This window comes from Olea europaea, chromosome 1 (assembly GCF_002742605.1).
Source record: "Olea europaea var. sylvestris chromosome 1, O_europaea_v1, whole genome shotgun sequence".
NCBI lineage: Eukaryota > Viridiplantae > Streptophyta > Magnoliopsida > Lamiales > Oleaceae > Olea > Olea europaea.
In genome coordinates, this window is record NC_036237.1 from 10,007,750 (window position 1) to 10,023,538 (window position 15,789).

General features: G+C 37.2%; 1 protein-coding gene across 1 annotated transcript; it reads left to right on the forward strand.

The window, feature by feature from the left end:
* Positions 1 to 10,229: 10,229 nt before the first annotated feature.
* On the forward strand, positions 10,230 to 12,680 carry LOC111393471 (flavonoid 3',5'-methyltransferase-like). Its single transcript, XM_023019009.1, has 5 exons — positions 10,230 to 10,359; positions 11,007 to 11,092; positions 11,623 to 11,767; positions 11,914 to 12,045; positions 12,206 to 12,680. Exons 1-5 carry the CDS (start codon positions 10,309 to 10,311, stop codon positions 12,503 to 12,505), a joined length of 714 nt encoding a protein of 237 aa, XP_022874777.1. The 5' UTR covers positions 10,230 to 10,308; the 3' UTR covers positions 12,506 to 12,680.
* Positions 12,681 to 15,789: the final 3,109 nt, after the last annotated feature.

A 15,789-nucleotide genomic window follows, 5' to 3' on the forward strand; every position in this document is an offset into this window, starting at 1 on the left:
CCATCCTAGCTTCCTCGAAAAACACAAGTCAAGGAAAAGAAGATTCTGATGAACCCCAAAGGTCTTGCGATCTTGATGATGATGATGACAATCTCCCATTCTCACAATGGATTATGGAAGTCCCAGTCCTAAACCACTTTATTCTTCCTAAAATCCCTAAGTACAATGGAAGAAGTGACCCCTAAAACACCTCAATAGCTTTAAAACTCACATGAGCCTGAGAAGAGCCATCCTCGCCATGAAGTGCAGAGCCTTCCACTTAACCTTAAGCAGACTGACTGAAGTATGGTATACTAGGCTCCTAGAGAAGTATTCGAAGCTAGCCAAACATTAAGAAAGCTTCGTTTAAGCACTTTACTACCAATAAAGATGGAGAAGGTCCAATACAGTGCTTCTAGGACATGAGACAACAACCAAGGAAGTCACTGAAAAATTTCTTGTCTAATTTTACTGATGAGATGGCCTATTACGTCCAAGTCACAGATAGTAAGACACTAACATCTCTAAAGGAGGGATTTGATATGAACTCTCTTTTCTGAAGAGATGTGCAAAACAAGGACCCAACAGTTATGATACCTTACGAGAAATGATAAGACACGAGATTATCAATGAAGAATTAAGAGATCATCGAAATAGGGTGATGAGATCATCGAAATAGGGTGATTCGAGGACTTCTACCTCGTCAAATGCATCATCAAAATAGGACGATTCGAGGACTTCTACCTCTCAAATGCAAAGTGGAAGGGGTCCCACTTCCCATCTAATGGACCACCAGGTCGAGCAATTGGCCTCCCTCAATCCGGGACAAACATTAGCTGTGGCAACATTGAATGCAATACCAACTTTGGTCTATGAGGACATAAACCCTAGTATGGAAACACACCAAGGCATACCCTATTAAAGGTTCTCCCAAACGGGGAGAGATAGAAGGTAGGGCGCTGAACCTAGAAATAGGGATGAAGCACCCATCTACTGTACTTATCATCATTCTCATAGCCACAACACTTCTAATTGTAGAGACATCGCAATGCACTCCTAGACTAACAACCCATGAAGAAATAGACTCTCATGAAGAAATGCTCTCCCTAGGCAGGTCGACAGCCTAGGATAAGAAGACAAGGTGTCCCAATAGAGATAGTGCCTCACAAAGTCCAGAAAGAGTTGGGAAAAGGCCAAGGAAAGGTCGGAGGCAAAGAATGAGGCCCCTTGTTGACACTAATTGCAATCCCATCAGAGAAATTGACACGATTTTGGAGGCCACAACGTCAAGTGAGAGTCCAAAAAAATGCCCAACGAAATTAATCCAAGGAAGCTAAGGACACCCCCAATGGAAAACTCCATAGTCAGTAACAGCTGACCCTCCTCCAAATGGAGGATTCAACTCATCACTTTCACCCAAGACAACGCTGTTGGAGTGCATTATTTGCACTGCGATACCTTGGTAATAAGAGATGTTGTGGCCCGAAACGGTCTCAAGAATATTGGTAGCTAATGGAAGCTCAGTTAACATCATGTTTGGAGCTACATTTGATAAAATGCAAGTAGATCACTAGATAACTCCAATGAGTTTTCCATTGTATGGACTCACAAGCAATGCTATAGTCCCAAGTGGAAAAATCACTTTATAATAGAGATAGGCACTGCACCATTCATCGCTTACCACTTTATGGAATTTTTGGTAGTATATAATGGGTCTGCATATCATGGAGTGTTTGGAAGGCCCGCTTTAAAGGAACTGCAAGCTGTCACATCCATTCACCATCTGTGTGTGAAGTTTCCAACCGAGAATGTTATCACCACGGTCAGGGGTGATCAAAGAAGTGCTAGGGAGTGCTACTTCAACTCCATCAGAAAAGTTGACCCTAGGGATGTCAATGTCATTTTGATGGACATTAATGAAAACGATGACCCTGAACAAGGGGACGACGTCGAAATGATAGATGCCTCTGAAGAAGATGCTCTTTTTGAAGTGTCGTCAACCCTTGAAGAAGGGAGAGCTAATGAAGAAATGACTTGTCTTAACAAACCAAACCCCCGTGTAATTGATTGTGAGCCATAGACAACTCTGGTCGAAGAGCTAGAAAGCTGAAGTGCAGGTGGGGAAAAATCTGTCGGCAGCAGCAAAGGAAAAGCAAATGTGATTTTTGTGTGAAAATTTGAATGTCTTTGCATGAAAGTATGAAGATATGGTTGGTATTGATCCAAAGGTTAGTTACCACAATTTGAAGATTGATCCAAATGTTAACCCTCATTGACAGAAAAGGATAACCTTTAACCCAGAAAGATATGAAGCATTGAAAGACGAGGTAAAGAAGTTGATTGACAATCACTTCATTTGAAAATCAAACTACCCAAAGTAGATCTTAAACTCTGTCCTCTTAAAAAAGCACAACGGAAAGTGGAGAGTATACGTGGATTTCTCCAATCTTAACCAAACTTATCTTAAGGATAGCTTCTCACTTCTATGAATTGACAAATTGGTTAATTCCACCATAGGGTATGAACTACTGAGCTTCATGAATGCCTACCCAGGTTACAATTAGATCCCAATGCACCCAGCGAACGAACGGCATATGTCTTTCATAATCGATAGAGGTCTATATTGCTATAAGGTGATGCTTTTTTGGTTGAAAAACTTAGGGACTACGTATCAAAGATTGGTCAATAAAATGTTTGTATAACTCATTGGAAAGACCATGGAAATATATGTGGATGACATTCTGGTAAAAAGATTGAAATTGGAGGACCACACCAAACACCTCGATGAAGTTTTTCAAATATTTTGAAGGTATAGAATGAGAATGAATCCTCTCAAGTGTGCTTTCGGGATAGCCTCCAGAATGTTTTTAGGCTACATGGTAAATCAATAAGACATTGAGGTCAACTCGAAGAAGATCAAGGCTTTAGTCGAAATGAGGTGACCTTAAAAACCCAAAGACGTACAGAGCCTAAATAGACGTGTAATAGCCTTAAGTCACTTCATCTTAAAGGCAACGGGAAAATGTCTCACCTTCTTCAAAGTTCTAAAGAGAGTGAACAGATTCCAATGGATGCAGGAATGTGAAATAGCCTTACACGCGTTGAAGAAGTACTTGGGGCAGGCTCCTCTCCTATCCAAACCCAAGAACTAGGAACCCCTACAGCTATATTTGCAATAACCTTCGAGACTATTAGTTCGGTACTTCAAAGGAAAGAAGAGTGTCGCTAATTGCTTACATATTATTGAGTAAGGTCCTCATTGCAGTAGAAACCCACTAGCCAGACATGGATAAGTTAGCTCTTTCTCTCTTTCTTAAAATGGCCTCTCGAAAATTAAGGCCATATTTCTACCATACAAGTGTTTACCAACTTCCCACTCAAGCAAATGCTACAGAAGCTCGATGCTTCAGAAAGATTACTGAAATGGGTTGTGGGGCTCAGTGAATTTGATATTGTCTTCAAATTGAGGACTGTTGTTAAAGGACAAATCTTAGCAGATTTCGTAGCAGAATTCACCCTTGTTCCAGAAATGGAAGAAGAGATGGAATCTGTTGAACCTCCCACATAGAACCTTTTTGTTGATGGCTCATCAAGAGACATCGGATCCAGAGCGAAAGTGATCCTGGTTTGTCCAAAAGGATAGAAGCTCAATTACGTTGTGAGGTTCAGATTCAAGGCCACCAACAATACAACAAAATACAAGCCCTTTTAGTAGACCTCAGATTAGCCAATTAGATGCAAATAAAAAGGTTGATCATCAACAGCGATTCCTAGTTAGTGCTTAGCCAGGTCAATGGTAGTTTTTTAGCCAAAGAAATGAGCATGGTTGCTTATATGAAATTGGTCATAGGATTCATTCCAGCCTTTGACAATTTTGAGTTCGCACAAATTTCACGTTCAGAAAATACTCATACAGACCCTCTCTCAAACTTAGCAAGCTGTAAAGATTTCAAATGGCTAACTATTGTACTTATAGAGTGCCTTCTTAAACATTCTGCTACTAAAGGTAAAGAGATGATGTGGGTTGAAAATACTCCTCCGAAGCTGAGGCCGATCACAGTATTCTTGAAGGACCAATCTCTATCCTCTGAGAAAGATGAAGCCCAAAAGCTTAGAAGACGAGCCACCAACTTCATTCTCCAGGATGATGTGTTGTGCTAGCGAGGCTTCTTTTTTCCTTTACTTCGACGTATAAGTGGAGAACAAGCCACCTATATGCTTCAAGAAATTCATGAAGGGGTATGTGGCAACCATCCTGGAGGATGGTCTTTTGCACAAAAAGTGTTAAGGCAAGGATATTATTGGTCCACGCAGAAAAAGGATGCACAACAATTTGCAAAGAGATGCGATAAGTGTGAACGCTTTGTAACAGTTCAGAGGCAACCTTTTCAAGAGCTAAATTTTGTTTCTAGCCTTTGGCCATTTGCCAAGTGGGACATTGACCTCATAGGACCCCTACTTAAAGGAAGGGATAGTGCCATTTTCGCAATTGTCACTATTGATTACTTCATAAAATAGTTCGAAACTAAATCCCTGGCCAAAATTACTGAAGCTGATACTTCCAAGTTTTTATGGAAAAATATCATATGCCGGTTCGGATTTCCCATTCAATTGTATCGGATAATGGACGACAATTTGTTAACAAGAAGGTCAAGAGCCTATGTGAAAAGTTAGGGATCAAGAAGCACTTCCCTTCCCCATATTATCCTCAAGCAAATGGATAGGTGGAAGCCATTAACAAGACCATCAAATACGCACTCAAGAGAAAACTGGACTCTTCTAAGGGAGGCTTAGGTTGACAAACTGCCTCAAGGCTTATGGGCCACCAGAACTACTAGTAGAACAACTACATGAGAGACTCCCATCTCTATGGCTTATGGAGCCGAGACTATGAGTCTAGTCGAAGTAGGTCTGTCATCTCCCCATCGCATTCATTTTAACGAAATATCTAACGACAAATTGAGAAGGTTTGAATTAGACTTCCTTAAAGAAATGAGCGGTGGATCCCAAGCAAAACTAGCCATGTACTAGTGAAAGATAGCCAGATGTTATAATTCTAAGGTTAAGAAAAAAAGTCGTTTCACTTGAACAACCTAGTGCTAAGAAAAGTGTTCCTATCTTCTAAGGAGATATAAGTGGGAACCTTAGGCCCTAATTGGGAGGGTTCATACCGCATTAGGGAGGAAGTTTGACTAAGGACCTATAAAACTGAAAGTATGAATAGAAAAGTCCAGCCTCATTCTTGGAATGTAGTGTATCTACGGAAGTACTACCAGTGAAAATGTATATGAATTTTATATACAATTTGTTTAAATTAAATGAAAAGTTCCATATTAAAAATCTCTATTGTACTGGAAAATTTCCTCAAGTTAATTAAAGTTAAAAGAGAAGCCTTTACAAAGAATAACAGTCCCTATGTGGAAAAGGTGGCACCTCAACAATGAGGTGGATCCTAATGTGGACCACTTCCTAACTAATAAAAGTATTTAAAGAAGCCCAAAATGTGGGTCCTAAAATGGTCATTAACTAAAGTCAAGAAGGCTTCGACGTGGGCAAACCGCCCAACCCCGTGCTCAAGAAAATAAATGAAAGGTATAAACTACTAACACTTGTATGAATGGGGAGTAAAACAAGTCTTGAATGACAAAGTGAAGTGCCACAAATGCAATACATTCATCCATAATGAATGTAGCAAATCCCAATTGATAAAATAAAATGCTACAAAGCAACGAAATCAAAAATAAAATTACATAGAAGATAGAAACTAACAAAAATATTTTTCATTCATTGAGGAAAAATATTATAAAGGTGGGCTTGTAGGCCATTTATAAAATGCAAAAAGGAAAAATATTACAATGACCTATTACTATAGAGGTGGGAGAGGGGAAGGCACAAATGGTATAATAACATCGGGAACCACTTCAACTACTTCTTCGCTGCTTCATCTTCGATTTCAATCATGTGGCTATCCTTCGTCAGAGTTGGAGACTCATCTCTCTCCTCTAAGAACTCAGACCTTAAATCAGACGAGTTGAATGTCTAAGAATTTACTTCTATCCACTCTACCACCTCAGTGTAGACATACCTCCGCCATTGTTTAGCAAAACTTTGGTATGCTTAAATGATGTGGAAGTTGGCAATGTAACGCTTCTTAATTCCACTGCCTACAAATTCAGCTTTTCTCCCCCCATCTCCACATCCTTAGTTAGGCCGATATCCTGGAGTTCAACTCCCTACCTACTATTTCAAAGCAGCATTTTCTTTATTGGCCACCCCAAGTCCTCACCAGCCAGCTTCTAGTGTGTCAGAAGTCTCCACTCATTTTGTTAGAGAGGCCATCTCATTGTTCGACAAGTGAACCTCCTTTTTCAAATCTACAATTTTCACCAATGCAGAAATGAGCTTCACGAACTCTTCAGCTTTTTGCTTCTTCAAAACCTCCACATCAGCTTTGGCCTTTTTGGCTACTTCCTTGGCCTAGGAGACCTTATTAGGGAAATCTTTAATTTTGTTTTGAAGATTTTTAAAGAGGGCCTCCGCCTTTATGACAATACCAAATGCTTTGCCTGTTTGGCTCACCATCGTCGTGAAGATGCTCACCAAATTGCTGGTTTCCATGAAGGTCTGCCAACGGTCTGTTCAGAATTTGTGAAATGTTGATGTTGCAATTTGAACCTCCAAAGGAAGGATCGACAGAACCTCTGGAGTTAGCTCATCAATCATTTGGGAAACAGATAGCTTAGGATGAGAACTTGCATCTAATGCAGTGGACCAATTGATGTCGTTGCCCTCTTGGAAGAATCTTGCCTTAGCGGCTCCACAACAATTGGCCTCTTATGAGCCTCCTTGGTCGCAACAATATAGGTCGTCATTAATTTCTCCCCAGCAAGGACTTCTGAGTGAGGCGGTGGGCTAGCCATGACCCATCATCTCCAGTGGCAAAGAATTTCTTTTAGAGGACCTTCTCCACCTTATTTTTTTACTTATCCTTCACGTGAGGTCGCCCATCTTCTTCATAGCCAACCTCTTTTCTAACCTTTTCAATTTGGTCTCTCACCTGCTTTACTGTGACAGACGAGGGCTTCAACCCCTTCTTCCCGACAGTAGAGGTGATAGCAAAGATGGTGGCCATATCTAAGGTGGGGTGCCTCTTCTTCTGAAAATTTTCTACAAAATGATAAATGAAGGTTAGAAATTATACAAACCAATTGACACAAAATTTTGATAGTGTAATTACCTTTTCGAGCCATCAAACAAAATTCTTCGAAGAACCGTCGATCGACAATCAACCTTTTGAACTTCCTTGATGATAAAGGACGTAGGTAGATGTCCTCAACAACCTCAAGGTTAGCTTTATTGAGCTCAAAACGATCAACCGATCCTACAAAATACGGAAGAGGGTCAGAATCACGATCAAAGATAGTTAAATCAAGTCAAAATCTATTAAAGGAACTATATTCACTAGCTTCTAAGTACGAGGTAGGAATTGTCACATGAGAAACAATGTCATCCTCACATACCTATCACTATTCCCTCACCCAAAACCATGTCTCCTTCTATCCTTCGATGGAGGAAGGAAGTCCTATGACAAAAGGAGAGTGCGACCCCATGGACACAAGGAATACCAACCCTTAGAATCCCCATTTCCCAAAACCCTGGCTTGGAAAATGGTTTGGAAAACTTAGAGAGACATGTCCTCACCAAGGGAGGTGTCCTTTCACAAGAAATATGTTCCTACTAACTAGGTCCAAGCATTAGGGACGAGCTGGGTGGGGGCTAACTAGTACAACCTAAGTATGGCTCAAAGAAAAGATGAAGCGGTAGACGAAACCCTATCTTTAAAAAATACTCACTGATGGTAACATATCCCTACCTGGGAAAGCAAGCTCACCCATCAAGAGAGGGGACTAAGAATTCAATGTCGTAAGGGATACATTATTTTTCTCTTAAATGTGGTAAGTGGGATGCAGATACTATAGAAGAGATTTTTGGCAGCCCCCACTCCTCACCAACTCCACCCCCTTTGAGGTAATGGTTTTTACCCAGCCCTAATGGCTTGGATAAGGTCGAATGTATTTCTTAGGATAACTCGCATCACAGATGCAACCTGGTTTATGTCGAAATCTCTCATAAAAGGTGAAGTTGCCATTATAAAGGCAAGTGCAAAAGTCTTGAATACTTTCGAGTATAGACAAAGAGACACCAGAGGGAAATGATAGGAAATTGCGAAAAGAAAATTTGAAAGAAACTTGAGGAAAACAAGAAAAATAGAGGAAACTTTGAAGAAAATTTGAATTTGGTAATTTGCAAAGGCGAAAGTGATACTTGCCCAAGTCATAGCCTTTTATAGGCAGAGGTACTTAATCTAGTTGTTGGATGTTGATCCAAATCATCCAGCCTTTCGTTTGAAATTTAGTCTGATCCACCCAGGCCCAGATCAGAACGTCTTTTCCATGCACTCCAACATGTCTGAACCACGAAAGACATGCCCGCGACAGTTACATTACTCATTAAATGTGGTAACAGTTGCGTGTGTGGAAAGTTGAACTACTATAGTTATCTTTTTCGGGAAACACAAGAGACAACTAATCATTTCAGCTCGATAATTAAGGACTAATCGCATTCATAAAAGTTGAACTAGCATATCTCTTCAGCATTGCCTACTACTTCGTTCAAATTAACGAAGCACACTACGGGTTCAATGTATACAACTTCGACGCAGCCTCAGTTATGTAATAATAAGCAACCTCAATCAAATGAACCTCAGCTCTACTTCAGCTTCAGAGTAAAGCAGACTCCAAATACAACTTCAGCAAATAACCTCGATGAGTACCTCCAATGATTCTTCATAACTTATATTTTCAAATTGCAATCTTTATATAAATATCTGCAATTGGACTTAGGGGACTATTATAGTAGGATAAAAGTAACTACCCCTACAAAATATTTTCATTCTAATACAACACAAATTTCCATGTGTTACATAAATGATCATACGTCGACTTGGGGGGCTACTGTTATGCCTCATGCCCGAGACCCTTACTGAAGGCCACGTTAATGCCACATGGAAGTATTAAATACGAGCAGCTGGCAGTCAATAAGATCAAAAATAAAGAAAGAAAACAAGCTGCTCTTTGACTGAAGTACTATCTTCGGCCAAAGCCCTTGGGCCGAAGCACTCCCTCTTCAGATCGAGCCGCAACACATCCGAATCTCTCTCTTTCTCAAAACCGAAACACTTGCCGCCTTTAAGGTGAGTCTGAAGAATATCTTTAGGAATGATTGATGTAACATGATGTGAGGCTTCGGTTGCCGGGATATGAGGCCACGTGGTTTTGATTCAACGATGACCACATCGGCCCTAGATCTATAAATAACAACTTCTGTAACCTGTAATGGGATTGGAAAAAGTATATGTAAGATCTCACATTTGAATTTATCTAAAAAAAATCTGTTTCTTGTTCATTCTACATTGATATGAGTTCAAATCATCTTCAGCTTCAGGGAGAGTTTGTGATTGTTCATTTTCAATTGTTCTCAATCATATTGTCAATGCTTGAATGTGTTCGTATCTTGTTGTAGAGCATCTCCCACGTCCGATTGACCTTACGTTTGATTATTCTGATCAAAACGTGCCGAAATTTGCTCTTGAAGATACGAGTGGGCCGGACATCTGTTGGCCACGCTGTCATTACACAAAAGGGGGTCAACATTTACTGTCAATTTTTTACATTTCTTCAATCTTTGATGCGAACTTAAAATCGCTTTACCAATAACAAAATGTTCTTATCATTTATGATGAAAATGAACAATTCGATTTGGATCAACAGTGATTATTTATTATTACTATCTCTTTTAGTGTCAACCAAATATATTAAAAGGGCAAAAAGAAAAATAAGAGCTTAAATTACAAGTGTTAAAAAACTTAAATTCGTGTTTCATAAAAAATAAAAATAAAAATAAAGAGACAGTTGGAGATTCTGGAGAACGTCGTTTACTTTTTCTTAAAAAAATGGCAATCTACCAGTGAAACTAGACCAAGATCTTCTCAATCTATATTGAAAAAATACATGTATAAGACATAATGTATGTATGTCTGAGTGTGTTTTTAATATGCATATATGATGCGATTTTCACGGCGGAAAAATAGGGCAACTACCGCAAGCAACCACCAACCACCCATGAAGAATAGCTGGCAGAGGCCAATGCTTCAAAGAAATTCTATATAAACGAGAAGAAGCTAGGAAAATTCAAGCAAGTTTAGCAAAATAAGCTGTTCTTGTTCATTGTTAAACATTTGCTTTTTGATTAATCACTTATCTTTCGACAATGAAGGAAAAGTTTTCAAGCACAATTCTGCAAAGCGAAGCCCTCACTAAGGTTCATTCTCATTACTTGATGAAATGCTGCATGCATTCTTACATGCATTAGGGTTTATTTGAAAATAAGTGATTATTTGTTTGGATAAAATCTTCTTTTTTCCTAAATAAGTAGTGGGTTTTTTCTCTTCTGCTTTTTGGGCGGAAGTTGATGGTGGCGGAGGAGGCGGGGAAAGATGGCGGAGGGCTGTGGAGTAGGGTTGGGGTATACGTGGAATTTCACTTGTCAGAAATACAACGTGCATGCTTATAAGCACTATAAAAGAAGATGTTGTTTTTTTTATTAAAAACTTTATTGCCAAGCACTGCAAAACAATTAATAAGCTTTACCAAGGAATTAATCTATTTGCAACAAGTTTTTGTACAACATTGTTGATGATGTTGGTTGAAAATATGAATTGTTTTTTAAATTGTTCAATCATAACATGTAACGTGATGTGTTGTCAACAATATTATCAAAATCATTATACGTCAAGCATTGTTATTTAAAATGTGGTGAATTAAAAGCCAATTTGAAATAATATTTCATTTTGATGATTAAATAGGATTTTTAAAATTCACCAGTCTAGTAATAATTGATTTTTTTTATACTAAAGATTCGATTTTCTTTTTCTTTCTTAAGATATTATATTGTTTAAATTACTGCAGTATCTGCTGGAAACAAGTGCGTATCCGAGGGAACATGAACAACTCAAAGAACTCAGGACGGCTACAGTTGACAAGTATGAGTATTGGTATGATAAATATCCTCCCTATAAAATCTTCTCTATTTGGCCTTCATTTTTCACTATTTATCACAATCTTTACCAATTTTTCTACCACACATTTCATCAACATTTATCAAAATATACTTATAATTATTTTTATTTTTTTGGGTAAAACCAAACACGGGCTAAGCGAATTGTATATAAGTGGGATGGAAGTGATTACCTTACCTCTAAGTTTACATTGAAAGAGATAGAGAAAAACAATATAAGCTAAACTTGATAATAGTATTCCTATTACATGGAAAGTCACTTAATTCGTGTTTAAACTTAATTTCTAAAGGGTTTCCTCAATAAATCATATTTGATCAATTTTCTTTAAAAAAATTTCTACCTAGAATAAACACTTATATAAAATTAATTAAAGGGATCCAAAAGAAACTTTTGAATCTCAAAAGCTCTTTTTGAAGTTTCAAAAGTCATGCCAAACAGTCCTACGATATAATTTCGTAAACGACTTGTACAAGATTTAGTAATGTGTAGAGATATTTCATTTTCAGGAGCGTGATGAATGTGCCTGCTGACGAAGGCCAGTTTATATCGTTGCTTTTGAAAGTAATGAATGCAAAGAAAACAATAGAAGTTGGAGTATTCACTGGTTACTCACTTCTCTCTACTGCTATTGCTCTCCCAGATGATGCAAAAGTAAGTTAATTCTTTTCTAATAATAATAAAAAAAGATTAATTCTGAGTAATTTAATTTACTTGCCAATATCCAATATCCAAGTAGATTAATTTGGTTTAATTATTTACCAGCCTAATAAAGAATATTTATTTTACTTTTTTTTTAGATCGTCGCAATCGATCCAAATCGTGAAGCATATGAGACAGGATTACCATTTATTGAAAAGGCAGGAGTGGCACATAAAATTCAGTTCATTGAATCGGATGCCATGACTATTCTTAAGGACTTTCAGTCCAATGTAAGTCTCTATCTAATGATTAAAGCTTTTAGATGAGATAATTTTAACGAACTTCAACGACATTGTAGCAACATATATATGAAATAGGGTTTCTTTAAACTGGGCCTATATAAATCGATAAGTTCTTGAAAATTCTGCTTATTCTTGATGAAAATTATAGGGAGAAGAAGGGAGTTTCGATTTTGCATTTGTGGATGCTGACAAAGAAAACTACATAAACTACCATGAAGAGTTGCTGAAACTAGTGAAAATTGGTGGAGTTATAGCTTATGACAACACATTGTGGGCTGGTACAGTGGCACTGTCAGAGGATACCGTGGACAAAGAAACCCTTGAACACATTGGGGCAAATAGAGTGCACCTCAGAGACTTGAACATTTTCTTAGCAGCTGATTCTCGTATCGAATTGGCTCACCTTTCCATTGGAGATGGGCTCACTCTTTGCAGGCGCCTCAAATAGCTTATAAGCAGAAAGTGTGATATGATCATTTTTATTTGTCGTAAAATAAACTGAACTTTATTGGTCAGTATGTCTATTGTTGAGTTGTATAAGTCAATTTGTGTGTTGTCTTTAATTTGTTGGATTTCTGGTTCATTCGATGTGTAATATATATTGTCTATCGTTCATTCGTTCTTGAAGATGCATATAACATACAATATATTGTGAATCTTTTTTACATCGTGATAGACTAATGTTAAGAATGGGATTGTGCTAGAGTAATGTAAGCATCATATTGGTAGGTGAAGCAACATGATATTGCACCTTGGATAGAAAAGAAATATGTTGATCTCAAAATGAATCTATTCGATCGAGTGGATACTAGAATCTAGGTTATCTCCTTATCCACCCATGCATCATCTGTACACTGGAACACACCAATAAGGTGCAAAGGTCATCATCTCACAAAAATGTTAGGTGATCGTTTGTATTACGAGGATTAAGTCAACTATGCAACGAGATAGAATGAATGCAAGAGAAATGGATGAGTATATTTGACTAGGGTTTAGATTAACATACATAGTGAGTGTAAATGGACTCACTTATGGATAGAGACAGGGAAATGGACCAAGATAGGTTAGTGGATCGGGTCCAAGCCCAAGAAGAGGTTATTTAATTTGATCCACACAACCAATTGACAGTATCAGGGCCCAGTTTGTTGATGTGGGCCCCTTCATCAAGTGAAGATCGGCAATAAAAAATAAATTTAAATAAAAAATATAGCCAGTACCAAATAATCACGATAGCAATCAATTTAAATTGAGACCAACAAATGTAGATTTTTACTGAAAGGGTTAGATCCATTTCATCTTGAATTTTTATAATAAGCCATTTAGGTGTCGATTCTTGTGATGTCGAGATTTAGATCAACCAATTGCAGATTTTCGGATCCACTTTGTTAGGCCGTTCAAATCATTGAAAGTGTAATTTTTATTTAATATTTTTATATTTTTAAATACTCATTAACGTATGTGTATGTATGCACAATGCATACATATTACATAGTATAATATTAGATTATGACAGTTTACATACGTATGCGTATGTATATACGCTATTTCTATACATTTTTAATTTATAATAAATATTTAAAAAAAAAGGATTTTCCAAATGGCTAATCTATTCGTAGAATTTTAATGTCAAAAGACATCATAGCTGTAAAAATTGTAACGGATATTCGCCTTCTTTTGTTTATCATGAAAAGCCTAAGTTGACTTAAGTCCACGTCAAGTTACACTAAATAATCAATCTTGACTTTCTTTACTTAGGTATTCAATATATATATATATATATATATATATATATTTTTTTTTTTTTTTTTTTTTTTTTTTAAAAAAAAAATTTTTTTAAAAAAAGAAAATTTTAAATTAATATTAACATAGGCCCACACCCACGACCCGACCAGACCCAACCGCCCGGCCGGTCGGACGGACGGCGACGGTGACGCGCGCGTGTGGCCTTTTATTATTATATATATATTTTTTTTTTTTTTTTTTTTTATCATTCAAAAAATAATTTATTCGTAAAATGAGAATCTTTCCTCTTATATAAACCTATGTATAATGCTTTTATATTAGTTTGATTAACGAATTTTGACTTTCTCCACTTATGAAAATAAGCTGACTTTATATCCAAATACATTATGTATCAAGTTCTAACCAACCATCTTGGAAGAATCAATCAATTACATTATATAGGTCACGGTTGGTGTGTCACTGGGTCGTTGGGAAACACATAGGAAGGGGGACGAGCTGTCAAAGGCTGAAGTAAGCAAGTACAATGATATGAATTTGATAAATCAACTATTGAAATTTGGTTTAAAGATTAAAAATTGTAGTTAAGTATAAAACAAAAAAGTAATTTTGTGTCAATTTTGACCAAATATTCGGACTTGATCCGATAGTTAAATTATAAATGTAAATAGACTAACTTGTTCTACTTGTAGAGTATATCGTCGTTATAAATTTGGAATATCAAAACCGATGCCGAATAAATGAGAAATTGCAGTCCAAGTTGGAAAGAAAACGAAGAAAAATTTGGTAGGGAAATTTGTCTAACTATGTCGCTTGCCTAGCGCTCGAATGATGAGATTGTCGCTCGAACTACAGGCTGGCAAAAAGTTTCTGTAAAAAAATGTGACATTGGAGCTCGACTGAAAGCCCAGCGACAGCAAGGGATGCTTCCCTTCGTGAATGTTGCTGAGTTCGGGGCGTGTCACTTTACTCACAATCTCTCTCATCTTCTATAAATAAGAGCATTAAAAATTCTTGTCAAAAACTCTCCCAAACTTTGTATTCGAAATCTTTTTTTGTAGAGAGAATAGTCTGTTCAAGTTCACTGTTACCTTATAGTTTAAAGTACTTCTAATATAAGGAAGTAATCTGTGTATTTTGGGAGACAATTATTGTTACTCCGTTAGCACTGTTGCGGGGCAAATAGGATATAGTATTTTCACTTGCCTCGAATCATTTCATTCGTCTTATTGTTCATTTCTATTTTTGGTTTCTATCAATTTGTTAATTTGTTTAACTTTGTTTCTGCGGTGTTACTTTTGTTATTCACATTCAAAACAAACTTTACTATATCCCCAAACTATCTTAAGACAATTTTTTTGTTCGTTGTTTGCTGGATCCCTCCGTTCTCTTCATCTTTGGAATAGACATTTGTGTTATTCTGTTCTTAAATTTTGTTTGTGTTAAAATTCTGTTTGCATAAAAGAAATGAATACCGTTCAGACCACTTCAAGTCAAACAACAAATGGAACAAACAGTATGATTCTGCCTTTGGCTATACCACATCAAAGTCCCACATGGGGAACATTGAAAAAATTTGGAGGAATGAACTTCAAGAAATATTATTCTATCTCAGTACTTTGAACTTGGCAAAGTTCTTGACCGAAAACCCTCCAACAATACAAAAAGGGAAAAATAATCTTGAGTCGATCATTGCATTAGATGCATGGAAGCACTCGAATTTTCTTTGAAAAAACTTCATCATGAATAGATTGGACAATACACTTTATGGAGTACATAGTGCCATGAAGTTAGCCAAGGAACTTTGAGATTCTATGGAGAAAAAAAATACAAAACGGAAGATGATGGCACAAAGAAATTTATAGCTGGAAAGTTCCTTGATTACAAGATGATAGACTCCAAAATCGTCATTAGTCAAGTGCAAGAACTACAAGTTCTACATCATGACATTCATGCTGAAAAAATGGAGTTGAGTGAATCCTTCCAAATTGT

Excerpts from the sequence above, each read along its gene's own strand:
- LOC111393471 (XM_023019009.1), top strand. The coding sequence starts at position 10,309 with ATGAAGGAAAAGTTTTCAAGCACAATTCTGCAAAGCGAAGCCCTCACT. Across the intron at positions 10,360-11,006 it reads AAAGCGAAGCCCTCACTAAG|TATCTGCTGGAAACAAGTGC; the intron begins GTTCATTCTCAT and ends AAATTACTGCAG. Across the intron at positions 11,768-11,913 it reads CTCTCCCAGATGATGCAAAA|ATCGTCGCAATCGATCCAAA; the intron begins GTAAGTTAATTC and ends CTTTTTTTTTAG.